Raw genomic sequence first — 21,309 nt, 5'->3', positions numbered from 1 at the left:
ATGTTGTACCAATTGAAAAGTAGCCAGTTTACTCCCTCCAACTGGTATTCCCTGAGTTTGTTATTGTTTTTGTACTCCCTGGAACTCTCCGATTTCTTCCAGTCATCAGCAGGAGGTCGCTCCTGTTCCAAATAGAGTAGACCCCATTAGTGGTTTCTCCATGATCACACCGCTATGCTATTTTCCAATTAAACCATTCGCCATTAGCCAATTCTTACCACACGCTCTGTTTCTGGCTCCCTGGACATCAGTTTCTCAAACTCTTCAATCTTCGCTTGATCTATGTCCTGCCTTAGCTCCCACGTGCTGTCTTCGTAAGGCAGGGAGCACCACTTCACCAGGTAGTGAGTCACAGGCTGGGCCAAGTTTAAATATGTCAGAATTGGATTCATTTGATCAATGGACAACACACACACACACACACACACACACACACACACACACACACGAAAAACACGTGTTCTACATTATTTACCGACGACACAACCTCAGCAACACTAAGATGAGCTGGTAGGAGTTTTTAAACTACAATCATTACACAGGCATTCCTAGTTAACAGTGTCAAGTCCAACTGGAAAGAGTATTACTGGGTATTATCAGAATAAATTAACTAAAAAAATTTTTTTGATGTTTATTTATTGTTGAGACAGAGAGAAACAGAGGTTGAATGGGGGAGGGGAAGAGAGAGAAAGAGAGACACAAAATCTGAAGCAGGCCCCAGGCTCTGAGCTGTCAGCACAGAGCCCGACACGGGGCTTGTACCCACAAATTGTGAGATCATGACTTGAGCCAAAATCGGACACTTAACCAACTGAGCCACACAGGTGCCCCCAGAATAAATTAATTTTTATCTAATTCACTGGCACCCTCTAAAGCCAAGAAATGTAAAGAAACAGCTAGTACATAACAAAGCTGAATTTAAGCCTTACTCTTATCTGTGCGAATCATTTATGAGGTGTCTGATTCAGGCTTCTACGGTAAATCATCATAGTCGGATTTACATGTTTACATAATTGGCTAGTTTCTAAAAAAATAAGACACAAGCTTGATTTTATTAGTATCTCTGCCGTTTTCTTAAAGAGAGAGGTGTTGTTTGTACATAATCACTGTAACATAAAGTGAGCTGCAGTAGGCTGGAGTCACGATATTTGGGTCACGGAGATCCACAGGGTCTCCTTCGTCTTCCCTCCAGAAAACACTTGGGTATGTGGACCTTCATCTCAAGTCTAAGGTACACTGACGTGGTTGTGATGTTAAAAACACTCGCTGTACTATGTAAATATGCAATAAAACAATTTTAAGTACAGCAAAGTAAAACTAGGAAAGCAAACATCACATTACAGATACAGTCTTTGAAATATCATGGGCTTTATGATCAGAGTTTGGAAAAATATGGGAGTTCACTGCAGACTCTTACTAGACAATCAAGATCTAAGCATTTTATTTTTTTATGTTTATTTATTTGACAGAGAAAGAGAGAGAGAGTGAGCAGGGGAGGGGCAGAGAGAGAGAGAGAGAGAGAGAGAGAGAGAGAGAGAGAGAGAGAGAATTCCAAGCAGACTCCACACTGTCAGCACAGAGGCCGACACGGAGCCTGAACCCACAAACTGAGATCATGACCTGAGCCGAAACCAAGGGTCAGATGCTTAACCAACAAGCCACCCAGGCACCCCAAGATCTAAACATTTTATATAAAGCTTAATTTGCAAGAAGAAGCCAGGAATGACAGAACTCATGGGGAGTGGGTATATCGTTACCGAGACAATACGCTTGAGAAGGCACTAGACTTGTCTCCACTCTCATTGCCCTAATCAGCTGTCCTTTACAACAGAGCAACACGAGAATGCCAGGATCTCAGAAAGAGGATTACTTTACATTATTCTCTGTGCACCACACTAAATGAGGTTCATCAACGTACACTAAGGATGTACAATGTTAAATAACATTAAATTCCACTCTGCTAAGAGCACTCTTAATTATGTGTGGGAAATTTGTGCTTCATAATAGGTATATGCCAAAGCATACTGAATTCTTTATTGATCATATTCTGAAATTGTGCAAAATACCAATGTATTTGTTTCATATTGAAAATTGATTTCTTTTAAAAAGCTCTCACAATAAACAAAGAACACGTGTTGTGCCGTTATTAGGGCATAAAACTAATAGTCAATAAGTTTCCATTAAATTTAGACCAACTGTGTCATGATCCAAGGCTCTGACCAAGACCAGATCGAGGATCCCATAATCAGCCTCCGTAAACACACATAAGCTGTCTGAGCACCGCCCCCTAATACGAATGATCTTCTGTTACCTCTCCCCGTTCATCTGTGCTTCGTGCAAAGTCCATTATCCGGTCAACCTCCACATAATCTGGATTAAAAAGCTCATCTTCAATCTTCACCAAAGGGAGAGGAGAAAAAAAAAAAGTTAAAATGTTTATTTAATTCCTGAGAGTAAACACTATTTCACTTTTCACCAGGCGGTAATATTTTGGGTCACAGTGAAATAAAAATTATATTTGGCAAATTCTATTATATTAATTGAAATGCTACAATTTAGCAAAATCATTCCCCATGAGGAAATCAGACTTCTCAGACTTTGTTAACTGGGTCTTTTAATTACTGTGTGAAACCTTTTTACTGTGAGAGAATGTTTAAGAATATTTTAAATGAAGTGTGAAATTACAATTCACTAATGAGCAATCCAGAAGGCTTATGGCATGCAATGCATTTTGCATTCTTGAAACTACGGCTTGCAATAAAGAAGTAGAGCCATGCACACCAAGTGTCACTGGAATCTTAGAAGTACCGGAGTTGTCTGATGCCTCATAGCATCATTTACAGAATGCTATTCAAAAGCTAAAAACATGGAAAACAGTGAATTTCATATTTCAGTGTGAACAGTAGAGGATGTCTGGTGGCCGTTGCCAATCAATATTAGTACCTCATTTGAATACAGTTTTGCTGTTAATCTAAGTGTTCTCATGATTTATTTGTACTGAATATAAAGCACCTCGCTAAAAAATATTAAGGATAGAGAAATGAGGCTTAAATAATTGGGCTATTTAGCCAACATATTAACAATCTTTACAAAAGTAAAAGCACTGAGCGCTTGCAAAGTTATCTCACGTAAAAGAGTAGAATGTGTATCAAAGGGAAATTACAGACTAAGCCATATTTTAAAGAAGCCAGGGGCAGATAAGTTAGAAAACAGAAGACACATTAGTATGTGCTCCTAAAGATGAATTTATCGGTAACATAGCTGCATTAAAAGACTTCTGTGGAGCCCCCTCAGAAGTCACTTAGGCGCCGTTCATATCCCTGAAACTGCGGGTTGAAAGACAAGCTGGGCCGGTCACGGTCAGCTCAAGGACGGCAAATATTCCCTGGGCTACTGTGTCCGTCTACAGTGTCTGGTCTGGGGCCTCTGAACTCTGAATTATGAAAGAAAAAAAAATCAGAAATATAAAAGTGTGTCTCAAATGCCTCATGCGCTTACACAAAGTTGATTAGTAAGGCAAAAAATTCATTGAAATGTTCAGTTTACTTAAAACGTTAATGTGTTCACGCACTGGTTCTGTCCAAAGCTTCTAGATTTCGGTACGCAATACATAACGCTTAATTCACTTAGAGCATAAACACCAAAACTCTCCATGAACTAGGTTCTGGTGGTAAAAGCTCCTTCTGAGACAGCTTGTTCTTAAACAGAAGCTTTCACTGATGAATGAAAGTTCCTAACCCTGCTCCTAAGCACTTGCTGCCTTCCAGCGAGTCATCTGTGCCATTGTGCAAGGACGCAATCTCCAGTCTGAACAGTTGCAGGGGGCTTCCAAGGAAGCCTCAGGTGAAACAAAGAATGCAAAAGCCAAAGAGCAGAGCCGCGGACACCTGAAACTGGGAGCGTCTGTGGGACAGGGCGTGTGCGTGTGAGTGTGTGTGCACACTCACGTGTATAAAAGAGAAAGAGAGAAAGGGAATTGCTATCCTTTTGTGGCTAGTCCTCAGATCACCTTTTCAGACTCGAATTAATGCTACTTGCTCTCAGGACAAAACTTAAGGTTTCCAGTTGCTGAGTTATTGAGCAAGATAACATATTTCCACTGTGGTACAGGCTATCTGCCCAGACAGATCCAAATAGATAAGGCTACACAGCCAGAGCCAGGCTCAGATCCCTGGAGTGCATCTGACACCGGCAAACAGAGTCCAGATAAAGTTAATAAACAGAACCAGGACTGAAGGATGGGGGGAAGCTGCCGCTGCACGGTTTCCTTCTCCCTACTCTGAGCCACAGAAAAGGTCAGCAGAACACACGGCGTCTGCTTCTAAGAGGAAGCGAACGATTGTGACTTGCCTAATGTCACCAACATCTGACTTCAGTTTCATTAAGAAGGGAACAAAAAATACAATGTTGTGGTATTTTCTTAGAAACTGCCCTGCCCGTTCCAAAAAAAAAAAAAAATCACTTAAATATTCTCCAAGAGGTGAGGAGCGAGTCACATCTGAGTAACTCTGTTCCCTGTGTTAATTAGCTTGCGGCAAAGAAGCCGCATACTCAAATCAGCAAAGGTGGTGATGCAGACATGTGCCCGACCACACCGCCGCCACCCCATCGCCCATCTACCACAAACTTTACAGGCTGCCTGTTGGGAGCATGGAAAGCAGATTCACAGACTTGTCACCTGAGATTACGAGGATTTTATGATACAAAAGTACTGGATACTCTTCCATCCCCACCCCCACCCCATGGACCAAAAAAAAAGGGTGTGTATAAAGTAGGTTGTTAAACAGGTATTATTTTGCATCAAATTTCACACTTCTTTGCAGATTACATTCTGTTAACTTCTTTATGGAGAGGAAAACTAATAAATCAGCAAGTTTAATCTTTCAATGTGAAGGTTACTACTCTTTTATCTTCTTGAGGCTGTAAGTGAAACCAAATTGGTGAGCAAAAGTCCAGAGACCCCAGTAAGCAGTCTGCAAAAGCATTTCTTTTAATGCAATTGAGTATATTGGAGGGGAACTTGGCACTTAAAAAAAAAAATGTAGATTTCCTTCCCTGCCCTGGGTATGGTTATATCATCATTGATAACCTAGGATAAAGAGAGACAGGCAAAGACATTATACCACCTTCTATACCATAGCATATCCTGTGTAAAATGAGCTTAGTAAACTCTGTAATCAGGCGTTGACGTGAACAAAAGAAATCTGCCACATACTTTCCCTTACAGAAGGGAACTTGAATTCTAAAAAATGTACTTCATCCTTACTGTGGAGTCCTTAACTCACTAAATCTTAATAGAACTTTATATCTACTTACTTTTTTCACTGTCTGCTAACTGCATTTTCATTACAAGATTTTAATGATACCATCATATTTCCACACAGTAACACAAGGACCAGTGTCTTCTAGACTAAGCAACAGGAAGAATGAGAAATTTCCTGTTTACAAATTTTTTAAGCAATAACCAGTTACCAATATGTAAGTAACAGCACCAAATGAGGCAAACTAGCATTTCTGAGTAATTTACTAAACTAAGATTCATAATTCAGAACACTTGAGTAAGGTTGCAACCTAGCACAGTTGACTGGGTATTTCATACCTCTGAAAGGAATTTGTTCTGGCCCTGCTTTGCCTTGAATCGTTTGATCTTTTGCTGAATTCTCTTATCTTTCTCCAGATCTTCTACAGAGGCCCATTGACAATGAAGATAAGAGCTAAAAGAATAAAATAATATACTTGAAACATGGAGAGTATAATCTTTTGTTATTCCAAAAATCAACTAAATAATTAACACAATAAGCTGTTTACTTACTTATAGAGGCTGCTGATCAACATTCAATATAATCACTCATGTTTGAGAATGAGAAAAAGATCAATACTGGCACCTAAAATTTGCCTTCAGTCCTGAGCCTCCAGCTCTCTTACTTATTTCCCATCAAGAAAAAGGACCTGGTGACAAGCTGTTTTCATAAGTGAATGGATTACACTTCAATACAAAACAATTAGCACTACTGTGTGGCCTTAATTATGAATTTACATTTTGAGCCTTTTATCATTAATTGAGAAATAAAAGGTTTTCATCAAGTTAAGAGAATTCAAATTTAAAACAGCAAAGGTAAACCTAGCTTAGTTCTTCGAGAGCAAAGGGAGAGCAAAGAACGTGCACCTGCGCGCTGAACGCCCGGCCGGCCGCCAGCCCCGGGCCGTCTCTGCCCTCCCAGTGCGCTCCTGCCCCTTGGATGCTGTGAACGTGTCACTCTGCTATCTACCTGACTCCTCCCACTGAGCACGTCCCTTCCTCTCCAGGCTCCCCAAGGTCTGCCTGGAGCACAGGTGTTTTCTCTAATCTCAACTGGAACACTCACCCATACTTTTAAGACTCACAGGCATAAAGTTAATATTTTATGGTACCTTTGACATTCTTTTGTTTGCTATTTCAATATTCTTTCGTACTATCATTCTCTCCCTGCCCCAGATAGCCTCAATTTCCTCTTATGTCTCTTCCTGGTGATAACATTAAAAAGAAATGAGTTGCGTGAACATACACCTAACTTCAAAATCAAGGTACTACCACTCGAAGAAACTATGCGGCCATTATAAAATCTGTCAAAAATGATTAATGACACAGAAAAGGCTTATGATATTAACTATCAGGTCATTTATATGTATGTAAAGTCTAGTATGCATTTTCAAAGGTAGGACTGATTTAGTCCCTCTACAATGGACTAAGGGAGATGAGGACTTTACATATGCCTTGATATGGTATGAATTGATATAAACCCTGCACACACATGCACACAGAGAATACAGGCTAAATGAAAATGCATCAAAATGTTAATAATGATCATTTCTAGGTGGTAAGACTGCAAATATTTTATTTTCTACTTCCAAGTATTTTCCCAATTTCCAATAAGTAATATGCAATACTGTTATAATCAGAAATAAATGCTATAAAAATAACCTAGTCTAGTCGAATTATTGGATGGAAAAAGGCACATGCATAGTCAACACTTGTCTTTGCTGAGCCGCACATGCCTTTAAAGCACAGCCAGGGGCGCCCGGGGGCTCAGTCGTCAAGTGTCTCACATCAGCACAGGTCATGATCTCGCATCACTGTTCATGGGTTTGAGCCCCGCATCGGGCTCTGTGCTGACAGCTAAGCTAGAGCCTGGAACCTGTCTTCGGATTCTGTGTGTGTGTGTGTGTGTGTGTGTGTGTGTGTGTGTCTCTCACTCTCTCTGACCCTCCCCTGCTCACATTGTCTGTCTCTCTCTCTCAAAAGTAAAAAAAAAAAAATTTTTTAAAGTTAAAAAAGAAAAAAAAAAGCATGACCAGAGTGGCCTGGAGGTGGGCACAGGCATTCCAGTTTTACTCTCCCTCCTATAACCTGGGCTAAAATTTTTGGATCGGGACTCTGCTTTACTAAATGGAGAAAAACCATGGGCTTTTCCACTAAGATCAGGAAGGGAATGCCCATACCTCCACTACTATTCAATATTGTATTCAAGGCATTAGCCAATGCTATTAGACATGAGAAATCAAAAGAGGAGCAATAAATAGAAAGTAAAAAGTAAAACTATCTTTATTTGCAGATGATATGACTGCAAAACTGGAAAACCATAAAGAGTCAATTAGAAAATTAATTCAAATAATAAAATGAAATACTTTAGCAAGGAAGCAGGATATAAAATTAATATACTGAAGCCAATAGCTTCCATTTACACAAACAACAGCCGGTTAGAAGATACAGTAATAGAGAAAATTTCTTTTATACTATCAACAAAGATTAAATTCACAGCAATAAACTTACATAAAAAAGTGGGCTTAACCTCACAAACCATGGGATCATGGCATGAGCAGAAGTCAGATGCTTAACCTGCTGAGCCACCCAGGTGCCCCAGACATCCTAGATTTTAGATAGTATGACTCAACATCATAAATCATGAATTTGTAAATATAACATGATATAAATAAAAATATAAACAAGCATCTTAAGGTGCTAAGCAAGTTAATGCTGGACTACGTATAAAAATAACCATGCAAGAACATCCAGAAAAACACAAAAAGTAAACGGGTTTAAAGAGAAACTAGATATACCATATAGTGGATTAGATAGGCCAGATATAAAGCCTCTGTAAGTAAAACCGTGAGCTACTGGCTCATGAATAGACAGTCAGACCAAAGGATTAAAATATGGTATAGACGCAGTTCTAAATAAATGTGTAAATTTAGTACGTGATAGGAGTTACAGCTCAAATCCCTGAGGCAAAGATGGACTTCTTAGTACTGGTGCTGAAACAACAATATTTGGAAAAGAATAGAGCTGGGACAAGCAAGTATTGCTGTACTTAGACCGGACACAGCAACACACACCACGTGGACTAAGCACCTGAACACAGAAAATGAAACCACACAGGTACTGGGGGAAAACATGGCGAATTCCTCCTTAGCTTGGCAGTAGGGAAAAACTTTCTAGTTATGGCTTTAAAAAAAAGCCATATTCAATAAGAGAAAAGATTAATAAATCTAACTACATAAAAATGTTTAAATTAACAGTGTGATAAAAATATAAAGTCAAAAGGCAACTGAAACTGGGAAAACATAGCTGCAATGTCTAGCACAAAGGACTAATATCCCACACATGAAAGGACTCTTTAAAATTGAAGGACGCATAACAGAAAAATAGGCAAAAGACATGAACACATTATTGACCAAAAAAAAAAAAAAAAAAAAAAAAGACGTAAAGATGGCCATTAAATTTATGAAAAGATGCTCTACCTCATTCACAATTTAAAAAAAAACTAAAGCAAAATACAATTTCTCACAAAACATGAACCCTCCCCCCCACTACACTGGAAAGGCTGGTGGGGGGGTGGGCAGGGGAGGGGTCACACACACTCTTGGCAGTAACGCAAAGGGACACAACCCTTAAGAAAGGGAATTTGGCAATTCCTAACAGAACTCCATGCATATTTGCCTTCGGATCTAGAAATCCCATTCCTAGGAATACACCCTCAAATCATGGCTCCAACAACTTGAAAACATACAGACAAGAGAATATATACTGTAGCACTGTCTGTAACTATAAAATACCAGAAGCCGTTCACATGCCCACATACACAGGAGACTGGTTGGATAAGCTACGATACAGCCATGCCGTGGAGCACGACACCGCAGTAACGAAGAGTGAGAAAGACCCTATGGACTGATGTTGAGTAACTCCCCAAATGCAGAATTACTAAAAAGCAAAATGCTATTTTTGTGCATAGGAAAGCAAAGAGTTGCTATTTTTGTGTAGAAGAAAGGAGGAAGTTATATATACACTTTATGTATAAATATTTAATACACACACATCTCTGCATGGTTGTGCCAAAAATTACAGAAAGGATAAATCTGGGATTAATGAGAAGGTAAGTAGGAAGGGGGTGAAAGGGAAGGGAGAAGGATGCGTCTGTGAATATCCTCTTGTTCTGACTTTTGAACCATGCAACTATTTCATCAACTTGAAGAAAAAGAAAAGAAATAAGATCAGCAAGAATGGTGAGGAGCTAAAATGGAATACAAATACAGACAGGAACTCAAGACCAAACTGAATATCAAATAAATAACATAACCACGCTGAATGGGGGCAGGAGGAAGGAAAGAACTAACCAAGGAAATTCTGAACCAAGTATTTATTTAGCTTCTAAGCCCTCTGGCTAAATACAAAAAAATTCTAAACAAATACTCAACTTTATAGCTCGGAGTCTTCTTTTTCACAAAAATATGGTCTAGTAAACACTTCCCATAGAGTACAGGACTGACAAATAAGCAAATATATTAGGGATAAGAACAGCCAGGTTTCTCCTGGCTGAAGAAGGGAGTCATGAAGGGAAGAGGACAGAATGGACCCTGCGGTGCTGCTGACATAAAACCACAACTGTCACTCTAACAGCGTTGGTGTTCATTGTCTTTAGGTAAGTAGCTAGGTAGGAACACAAATGAGTGTGTGTGATAAACATGTGTGTATACAGAACACACGTGTCTATGTCATACACACACACACACGTGCACATGCATGTACATATGCAGGGGGCCCACACAGCCCTAGTATTCACTGAGAGGCCCCAGAAGCGAGGACTCCCCGATAGCACTGAGCACACCGAGCACTCAAATCTTGGTTTCTAAATGCCCTTCTCCAGTAGACACAACCAAGCCTCCTTGGAGACACTTAAAAAGAAATTATAAGAGGAGTCTGGAATATCCTCTGGTGCCAAAAAGTAAGGAAGTGCTCAAAGAAGGATGGGGACAGAGGCAAAGGGAGACCGGCTCCAGCGGGGAGGGGCTGCTATTGGCCAAATCCGGGCTACTGTGAATAAGTAATGAGATGGCAGTAAAGGGATATGGCTGGTTGAATAAAAGAAGACTCCGCGAGTCTGCATAGCTACAAAGAAGCAGATGAGTAAGAAAGTCAAATTGCTGCTTAACGGTGGAAACCCAACTAATAAACTTAGAATGGGTGATGGAATTAGTAAAGCACCACTTAGCAACCATTATCATATCTAATGGTCTCAAAATACCTTTCCAGAAGACACTTTTTAATTACAAAAAGGCAAACAGGCATTCTTGGTTCTATTTTTGCACTTTTCCTGTACATTTGAAATTATGTCCAACTAAACGGTTAACAGAAACTGGTAATTGTACGGAAATTTTAATTTCCCTTAGAACTCAATAATATCAGACAGCAAAGCTCTTTTTCAGAACTACGTTCGCCTCATCTCGTCTGACCAACGAAGGACGGCAGGCGTCCCCCGCCTGGCAGCGGTTCCTAGCTGGGAGTGAACGGGGCACGTCAAGGCCCGTTGCCACTTGCTGACTTGGACGGGCGCCTATCCAGTGGGGCCATTTTGTGGGAATTGGTACTTAAACATCTTTGCCCCGTGTTTTATTTGACAAACCTACTGGGGAACTCTCTGGCTTACTTAGTTACTGCCTCCTTACCCATCCTGACACTCTCCTTACATGACTCTATGAAATCACGTCATACGTGTAATTTCCACATGTGCACATTCATCATGCTAGGAGTCCAACATGATGCCAACACCCCTCTGATCCTGAGCGAGCATTTTTTATCACTGGACTCTGTGTTTCACTGACCTCTCACACTAACACAGGCAGGAAACTTCATCCTTCTACTTGGTGAAAGGTGCTGCTCACCAAACTTCGGAATTACATTAGTTTATTAACACAGCACCCAGGTGCAACAAGGGAGAATGATAGGAACCATGAGGTCTGATACTTTCATATTCTAAGAGGAGGGTGAATTTTCTTAGGTTGCTTTGACAGCAACTCCCGAAAGCCTCTTTTAAACTCTAAAACTTTTCAACAAGATACTTGAGTTTCTGGTCTTCCAAATTTTTAATTTAATTTTTACGTTGTCCATGACGATTTCTACCCTTGTTCTGTGACTTTTACTCAGATTAGAAAAGGGCCGCCGGCTTATTCAGTGGAGGATGACTACGGATCCTGGGCAGCAACGCCACCTCGTCAGAACGGGTCTGGCCTACATCGACAATGCGGAACCACAGCTCACTGGTGTTCTTCAGTTCAGTTTTTTTAAAGTTATGCAATTCAAATTCACTAGACAAAAACAGACAGACAAAATCACAGCTCACTGCCATTTCAAAAATGTGAGGGATGTCATGATTTTCTAGAGACTTTGCCTGATAGTAGAGATCTCATCTCAAGGGCTGGCCATCTTGTGCACAGAGGAGGGAGAGCGGCCTCAGAGTAAAATTCATTCTCAGAGGACAGGCAAATACGACTTTGCTCCCTTTTCTATTATTGCGTGAGGTTTTAGACCTTCTAAATAGAATTTTTTGGTTATACATGAAAGTTGGTCAATTTGTATACCAATTACGCATTTTCCAGAAACATTAAAAGCATAAAATATCAAAGATACAAAAGTTAGTATGCAACAGCCTGCAGAGCACTAAACAGGCTGTACCAAAATCTCCCATTTCCCAGTTAAGTTTCAAATCTGTATGCAGGGCTTTGAAAATATATCCTTCAATTTAAAAAAAAATCACAGTTTACTTACAAGTTTTTGTATTTCACATAGAATTCCTCAACTTCTACCTCCTCTCCAGAGTCCTTCTGTAACAAAAGAAAATTTCAGGCACATGCTTAAAATCAACTACTAGAAGATTCCAAAAGCGATGATTTACACAAACCAGGAGCGGCCGAGGCAGCGCTGATGTTCTCCCAAGGATGAGCACGTCGCGAGCGGCAGGAGGCCAGCGAGATGAAGACTGACGCGCTTAGGCCCGTGCGCGCTGCTCGATGTGCTACAGCTTCGGAGACATGAATCATTTTAACTCCTCCCTAACCACACGCAGCTTCATTCACAACAACCTGACCCCAAATCTGGCTCTCTGCCAAACCCACAGTGTTAAGTAGACGCCAAGTGTACCATTTTCCCAGGCAGCAGCCAATTAGCAACTGTTCTCCTGAATGCCATATGTATTATTTTTGGCTGCCTCATGGCAACTTTACATTGTGGGTTTTGTAATGTTTTAAAATATTTAAAAGACATTTATTCCTCCATATAGTTAATAACTCCAAACAAGAAACCACGTAAAACTGAACCTGGTTCTTACACTGTGATTTCAGTGCATCACTATGCCCAGTTTTAGTTTTACTCAATGGTACAATTAAAACCTCTTAGACAAGATGTCTCACACACACAGCAGCCAAATAAAATTAACACTCCAACTCCTACATTTAGGTAAGGTTAAAATCGTGATACGCATCAGCCAAACCAAGAGTTCAGCGGTGAGATTATCTACACCATCTCCCTTGATCCCACCCTCTGTAGGGTGTGTGGAAGATACCGCTCACGTGATATTTTAAGTATCTCTCTCAATATTTTTTTCCTCCTTTGGCTTTTGGGCTGTTAAACAAGTCGTAATATATAATTTTCTCCTGGAACATTTGATCAGATAAATCACGAATATAAAACATAAACACCACTTATAGATGTTTAGGGATTGCTTTTACACTCTTACAAGAGCACCCAAGCCTGCCTTGAGGGGTCACACTTGGCTAAGCTGCCTCAGAGATGCTGCGAAGAAAATTAGGGCAAGTAGAAACATGGCAGAGGACAAACAAAGGAGCAAAGACTTTACTACTGGATGACAGGCTACCACAGGACCTGCTCCATGGGGCTACGATTTCCCTCAATCCCTAAGCTTCTAACCACTATCAAAGACTATAAATGTAAACTTTTCTTTGAAAGTCTCATATGTGTCAGTTAAACCTAAATTTTAAACTGTTTTTCCACCAGCCTAGAAATCCGCAAGCAGAAGAGAAGATATTCGAGAGTGTGGTCAAAGCCCGTTAGCAGCTAGTTCTAACCTAACACTCTATAAATGGCCATCAGCAGAAAGCAGCTGTTTCGGCAGTATATTCAGGACACCACCAACCCCCAAACTTTCAGTTATCTAAAATGAAAAGAAATGTTTGCTCGACACCCAGCAACACAAACTTGGAATTAATTTAGAGAGAAATTCTAGTCAGTCAAGTGACAGTCCATCTAGGGCCCACCTTCCCTTCCTTTTCCAGCCCCAGTATTATACTTTCTGTTCACATTAGAGCAGTCAACTGAAGATTCCAGGAGAAAGGCCAAGACAAGACAGAAGACAACCCGGGTAAATGGAAAGCCAAGATGAGCTGAGATCTTTTGACACTGGTCACAGCATACCACAGAATTCTCCTAGAATACAATTCATATATCTCATCTACTGTGGTTACTCTTTTGAAGCTACCTATATTTCCCTCAATTCAGAAACAGCGTTTCAAAATTACGTATCTTTGAGGTACTCAGAGGACAGGTGTTATCATTTCTGTGCCCTATCATGTTCTGATGTCCTTCTCCTCCATCCTTCCTCCTACACAGCCTTCTCCATCTCGTTCTAACAGTCTCGCCATGCCATGATTTCTAAGTGGGCACCGAAGCATGCAGAATCCGCTCTGGAACAACAGGGATAGTTTTCATTCCGTCTCAAGCCTGTTGCCGAAAAGCTCTAACTCACAGCCATCAACTGTCTCTGACTGTCATCACTACCCATTTTCTTGTCATGACCGGCTATTCCTCTGGGAACATGCAGTGGAGACGCCTAACGAGAGGGTCCAGAGCTGAGAGGAAGCAATTAGGTTCCGAGGCTTCGTGTAGTGGCACCTGGAGCCGGTGCAGACTCCTACCAGGCCTATTTCTTTCTTTCTTCTTTTCTTTTCCTTTGTTTCTTTTTCTTATGTTTGTTTATTTTTGAGAGAGAGAGTGAGAGAGAGAGAAAGAATATGAGCAGGAATGGCAGAGGGGCAGAGAGAGAGACAGAACTCAAAGTGGGCTCCAGGATCTGAGCGGTCAGCACAGAGCCTGATGCAGGGCTCGAACCCACAAACTGTGAAATCCTGACCTGAGCCGAAGTCGGATGCTTAACCGACTGAGCCACCCAGGTGCCCCTATCAGGGCCTATTTCTATTGGATGTTCCAAATTATAAGTCTGTTCTTTGATTCACTGACCACACATATCGGATCACCTTCTTGCCCCTTGAACACTGAGTAGGGCTGTTTTATACCCCTTGTTTCATATAAATACAATCCTCCTGACCTCTTCTGCCTTACTAAAAGCAAAACAATGAACAAAAGTACATAAGCCCTTGGGAACACCATTTTAATTATTCACTAAATGGCAGTTTGGCCAACCCCTGGTGGGGACTGAAACAGCCCCAACAACCACCCCCAGGCCCCAACTTTCAGACAATGCGAATAACCAATGAATAACTGACTCAAAGCACTATTTCTGCACACATGCGTTCACACACACACACACACACACACGAAGAACCAGAATATTTACTTCCTGAACAACTACTATTAAATTTGAGAGCCCTCTAAAGTAATTCAAGGTGGTCACAGAATATTTTTTTAAGTTTATTTATGGGGGGGAGGGAGAGGCACAGAGAAAGAGAGAGAGAATTCCAAACAGGCTTTGCCTTGACAGTGCAAGCCTGACACAGGGCTCTGTCTCACAACCATGAGATCATGACCTGAGCTGAAAGCAAAAGTCAACGCTTAACCGACTGAGCCACCCAGGCGCCCCTCAATAGAACATTTTAGAAAAATGTGCTAATCTTCTCATTAGACTCTAACACTAGCCTATGAAAATCCTTATTATTCATCAGAAATTTAAAGTTCCACATATTAAGTCATATTTGTTCCTATCATTCACAGGAACCCAAAACCTCCCCCAGGCAAGAAACTGACTCCTTTGGCCACCTGGATTCTAGAACAGCAGTCCAGTAAATTATAATCTTCTAGCCTAAAATAATGAATGGCTTTTCCCAAGCATCCTATTACTAAACTGAGCAGTCACACTGGAGACACAAAACTAAACTATAGTGCCAAAAGGGAAAATGTTGTTGAATAACTTAACAGAATAACAAATAACAGAAAGACAAAGCACCTTGATAAAGATATCAATAAAGCCAAGGTATGAATCACTTCCTACTTCTGACTCAACCTACTGTATACTCTGCCAGAGATACCAAATCATAGTTCACTTAGGGAGTAAACACGATAAAATAAAGGTGATGAAGAGTTTTGCCTGCTTTACATACTATCTGTTATTGTTGTTGTTGTTGTTGTTAGTGGGTTCAGCTACAGAGGATTAAAACACATACCCTGGAATTTAAAATAAGCTCTTAACAAAATACATCATGGGTTAACTTAAAGAAATATAAAGAATTTCAGGGAATACAGCCCGAATTCACTTCTAAAACTATTTTTGACCTTCCAGTACAAAAAGTATTTGAATTGTTCCCTAAGAACAGATGCCTCCAAGCAGATAGGGCTACTTGGCAGGCTACATGTGGAAAACAAAAGAATTAGCTGTGTACAATGCAGAAGTCCATTTCTTGTTTAACAAAAGGAAAGACAGAGTATAGGAGCAAGGGAGAGGGGCAGAGAACGAGGGAGAAGGAGACAGAGTCCCAAGCTGGCTCCACACTCAGTACAGAGCTTGACATGGGGCTCGATCCCACAACCTTGGGATCATGACCTGAGCTGAAATCAAGAGTTGGATGCTCAACCGACTGAGCCACCTAGGCACTCCAAATGTCCATTCTTAAATCTCCCTCAGAACTCACATACAAAGGCCAACTATATCTCTTCCCACTGGGTCTCACACATACGAATTTGAGGTGAGAGCCACAAACGTGCCCGAGCCATGCCGATGTAACATGAGGTGCTGAAGTACGGAGTCTCTGCCCCATGAGCTCAGCGTCAAAGTGACTCCATCACAATGGGTCGTGCTCCTTAGGCTTCAGTGATGAGGTCATCGGACTTTGAAAACCATTATCAGAGTCCCCACTATGAGTCAGCACCGCGTAGGGCAGGCTCGGAGAACTGACAGCAAGTTTCTACGGTGCTGCCAGGGGGAGACAACGGCACCTTCTTATGGCCACCTCTTCAATTATTCATGGTAACAGGACACAGACCCGCAGACATAGCTAGAGTCCACAGGAAGATCTCAAATTTCCTTTTGTTGCTATTTGCCACACTTTCCCCCAATGTTAATAAAGCTGATAACTAAAGTAAGTATTTCAAGAACATTAGCAGTTTTAAAAGTTAATACCTGCTGATGTTTGCAATGTTCTAATTGTTTTTTAACACCCTTTATGAAAAATACCGGTAATGTACAAGCAATTCAATGAGCTCATCTCTTCCTTACTTTAATGTTTTATTTATTTTTGATAGAGAGAGAGACAGAGCATGAGAGGGGAGGGGGCAGAGAGAGAAGGAGACACAGAACCAGAAGCAGGCTCCAGGCTCTGGGCTAGCCGTCAGCACAGAGCCCGATGCAGGGCTTGAACCCACGAACGTGAGATCTGACCTGGGCTGAAGTTGGTGGCTTAACCACTGAGCCACCCAGGCGCCCCTCTTCCTTACTTTAAATCACACCTCAAGGCATATTTCCCCTTCCAGAGAAATGTCCCATTCGTCTTCTCCATCCTAAAATTCACCAACTCAACAAATATTCCACACCCATATACACTTAAAGGGATTTTTAATCTCCTATGATAAAATAAACCTGGATGTCCATAAACGGTAACAATACCTATTCCTAAGTGTGGGCACCTACCTTCTAAGAGTAACGAGAAAAGAAAATGAGCTGGAAAGTGGGCAAAGCAGAAAGGAAAAGCAGCGTCCCACATAATGCATAGTCTAAGGAGCTCTGACCCACAGAGCTGACTATAATTTCAACACCCAAACCTGCTGAGCGTACCTGCCGCAGCACTGGTGACTGAATGACAATGAGTGTATCCAGGCCAACCACCTGCTACTGGTTCCAAGTCACCTCAGTTCTATAGAGGGGATTACTCTTTAAAGCACGTTGAGTATTTAAATTTTACCATACATCTACAAGTCACAAATTAACAGTTTCAGAGTCATTAGCAGGACAAAAACGTAACCTTTCTAATGAGTTCAATAGTGCTCATTTCTGCCTGAACAGGAAATTGGGTTGAAGTTTTATCATTTAACTCACCAGCGAGGAAATCGCCACGTTCGATGAGTCAACAGAGAGCCACTCCATAGACACCCCCCCAACCCCTACACTCAATGTGAACATATCTCAACATGTCATTCTCCATTATTTTCATGGAATTAGAGTTGTATGTTCTGTTAAAAATCCACACTCTGAAGAACACAATAGAAAAGGAAACAGTACTGCAACAGAGGTAAAGAGAAGTGCCCTGCCTGTGTGATACCATTTTCAGGAGTCTCCAGACAGAAGCATTTGAAGAGCAACGATTCCCTCTTTGATAAGCCTAGGGTCTCACCTCTCTCAATGGGAGGTTACACTCTGTACACAACTCACATTTAAAAAAAGGGGGGAGCTTATTTTACATATCAGAACAATGAGGTTGTACTTCTACATACCTTAAAAGCAAATAAAAACAAAGAACTGCATTTTGACAGTGAGTCAAGCTGAAGACTGACACCCTGTATCTCAGGGACGCCACTTTCTAGAGACACGGGAAGTTGTATGTTGGAGTCTGGAGATGTAGCTCATCCCGTTATCTATGGAATTCTTCAGACAAAATGAAGCATTTGCTCCAACTGGGCAAGAAGGGAGCTGGCTTGGGCGAAATGGGAGGTCTCAGTCTGTACAAAGCCATACGGGGTTGCTGGCCTTCTCTGTCACAGGGCAGATGTGCTCCTCAATGAAAAAGTTATCAGACTAGTGACAGGTACTGAGACTCCCCTTTGCAGATCAACATAAGCTCTGAAGAATTTTGAAGCGTAAGTCCTATTATCTGCAAAAATTACACTCTGCACTGACAAAGAAGAGATTAATGAATATTTTAATTGTACATGAAGAAATGTTATGAAAAGTATGAGAAAACACCTACTCACTAAAATGATAAACTTCCATCCTGGGGTGGGGGCGGGGGCGGGGGTGGGCAGGGAACTTTCCTAAGGGAGATGAAGGGAAATTCATGTTGATTTTTATGAATAGTATTTATGAAAAAGGCAGCCCATAACTCGAAATGCCCTATACATTTCTTGGGAGACTTTCGAGTTTCTTGCCTAATCTAAATGGTGTCATAAAGCACTGATTGATGGATTTCAGTTTCATTTGGGGCTAAATATCCCAAAGTTTTATATTTGGCTAACAAATTAAACAGGATTAGAAATATCACCAGAAGTTTTCTTACGTACAGTGAATTTTTTTAAAGGAAGTTATAAAGCAGAAAAGAATTTCAGAGTTCTATATACACCGTAGGTTTTGATCACTCCCAGTGGTGCTTACCTGTTTTCTTACTGAACGACTGCTCATGATTTTTTCTACCACTGGACCTTCTGCATCAACAGATTCCTAAACAAACAAACAAAGAAGAAAGGAGACTGCATCAATCCAAATGGAAAATATTTCACTCCGAGCTATTAAAACAAGGAGTCATTCCTTTTGCATCCTACCTCCATACGCTTTAAATTCATCCCCTTTTAGTCACCAGTAGGAAACAGGGCCATAAAGGACGAGACTCATGGTCTCCAGAAAGGCAAAAGGAAGATCTGTGTTTATCACCTTATGACCACGTGGTTTAATTACGCGGACGGGCATGGGGCCCTAACCAAGAGCATTCAGAAACTCCAGCTGCCAAGAGGAAACAATCTCGGCACGATAGCCCTCAAAAATCTAACTTGCCCTCACCTTTCCCGTGGGGTAAATACAGCCATCATCCTGTTACTGTAGGCAGCTTTTCTCCGTGTTGGTCACATAAAACATTACATAACAACTTAACATAGTGCAAATTACCGAGTAAAGTAAAAAACCGCATCCAATATACTTTTCAACGGGTTACCAGTTTGTTAACTAAAGTACAGTCATGGTAACAAAGGGATATTGAAAAAAAAAGATCTCTATAATAATCAATCCTACATTACTACCCATATTTTATACAAACTGTTTTATCCATCATTTACATTGCACAGAGAATAGAGTATGCCCTGCTGGGTTCTACAAGGCAGTAATTTCATAAAGGGGTTCTGACGGTGCCTAACAGCGGGAGACCAGCTTGAGTGGTTTATTAAAGTCCCAGAAGCTAAGCCCTGAGTTCTTCGAGGTAAATCCAGCCTCCTTGCATCCTTGCTCTGACTCCTCCTCAACACAGACTGTTAAGTCCCCAAAACTGTCACATTACGTAGCACAAACTCATATAAAAATAAATTTCAGCGAACAGGGCTTTTTAAAAACACTGCTAAACAACTAATTTCCCATAGCACGTTAGCCAGCAGTAAACGAACGTTCTCCGGCTCAGAGTCCTAGGCTTTCACGGAGCTTTTGGCTTCCAGCTACTGAATCTCCAGTCCAGCTTCTACGACGCACACGAGAGCCGGGCGAGCGGGAGGCTGACCTGCTGCTCTGACTGCGAGGTGTTGGACGGGGAGTCTCTCCCAGGGGCGTCTGCGTCATCTGCTTCCTCGTCGGAAATCTTGAATTCCAAGTCTTCCGTGTATCGCTTTCGCTTCACCTGCCTGCTGGAACGTCTCTTCTAAGAAAACAAAAACAAAAACACACACACACAAAACAACAAAGCAGGTTTAAAAAGCCGTCACTGATGCTCTTTATAACTTCTTGGGATGGTAAGAGATTGATTTTTTTAACATTTAATCTTAAAGAAGAGCTTTACTTTACTTTAACCCTGTAAACCACATAAGAAACCACGGGGGCAATGAACAAATTGGAAATGGGGGAAATCGCCCCCCTCAGCTACCAGACCTTCAGCTGGGAATGGGAGTCACACCCAGCCTGGCCCCTCACTCTGGCAGTGCACTGTTCGACGGGAGAAGTCATACAGGAGCTGGATGATGGGTATATATGGGTTCGTTATACTTTTCTATGTTTGTATGTTTTAAAAGTCTTCAATCGAAGACCCAAAGAAGTGAAGGCATTAGAAGATAAACTGTACATTAAAAAGTACTCTATAAATACTGAAATGGTATTTCAGCAGGCCATTTAAATAAAAAGCTTGACTCTAATCTTGGCCCTAAAAGAAACGGTCTGAAAATTCTTGAAGAGATGGATGGAATGGCCCAACTTCTCAGGAAGGACTATGAAAAGTGATTTTACTTTCTATGGTTAAATTTTTCACCACACTGATCAAAACCTAAAATACTGACAACAGCTGGTATGAGTAGAATTGTTGGCAAAATGGGTCCTCTCCCACCCCAGTGGCCAAACGAGGACCCAAGTTGCCTCTCTAGGACACTGTGGTCGTATCTATCAAAGTTTTAAACACGCCTACCCCCTGACCTAGCAATTGCACTTCAAGTAAGGGATGTAACCCGACTTCAGAACCTCTGCAAGAGAAACTGTAAAATAAAGAGAAATGAAAGTCATGTAATAAGTAGTTCATAATTCTAAGATAACAAAAAAGCTTATGCATCTATTTTGTGTGTGAGGATCATCAACACATAAACTCCTCAAGACAAAGGCACTGAATGCCTTGTGTACTTCTCTATGACTCAATGTTTGCTTTAAAAAATGAATATATATATGTATATGTTTTCAAAAAAAAATCTTAAAAGACACAGAACAAACTGCTCATCACAATTAAGCTCAGGGAGTGAAGTGAATGGAACAGGAGTACTTTTACACTTTTTGTTCAAACTAATTTTATATGGTTTGGCCTTTTTGGTAAAAAAAATTGATTTGTCAGTTAATTAAAAATGAGAGGAAATTACCTTTCACTAATATATTT

General features: G+C 40.9%; 1 protein-coding gene across 1 annotated transcript in view; it reads right to left on the bottom strand.

The window, feature by feature from the left end:
* CHD7 (chromodomain helicase DNA binding protein 7) overlaps nucleotides 1–21,309 on the bottom strand; it is a 146,599-nt gene that overhangs the window by 46,174 nt on the left and 79,116 nt on the right. Inside the window, exons 6-12 of the mRNA XM_029923243.1 lie at nucleotides 19,963–20,100; nucleotides 18,858–18,923; nucleotides 12,080–12,135; nucleotides 5,600–5,714; nucleotides 2,312–2,395; nucleotides 219–356; nucleotides 1–122 (exon numbers count right to left, since the gene is read on the bottom strand). Coding sequence (XP_029779103.1) covers nucleotides 1–122; nucleotides 219–356; nucleotides 2,312–2,395; nucleotides 5,600–5,714; nucleotides 12,080–12,135; nucleotides 18,858–18,923; nucleotides 19,963–20,100 — 719 coding nt within the window. The remainder of the gene's footprint in view (nucleotides 123–218; nucleotides 357–2,311; nucleotides 2,396–5,599; nucleotides 5,715–12,079; nucleotides 12,136–18,857; nucleotides 18,924–19,962; nucleotides 20,101–21,309) is intronic.

The sequence above is a fragment of the Suricata suricatta genome, chromosome 15 (genome assembly GCF_006229205.1).
Source record: "Suricata suricatta isolate VVHF042 chromosome 15, meerkat_22Aug2017_6uvM2_HiC, whole genome shotgun sequence".
Taxonomy (NCBI): domain Eukaryota; kingdom Metazoa; phylum Chordata; class Mammalia; order Carnivora; family Herpestidae; genus Suricata; species Suricata suricatta.
This window is presented reverse-complemented; position numbering and strand designations above follow the sequence as displayed.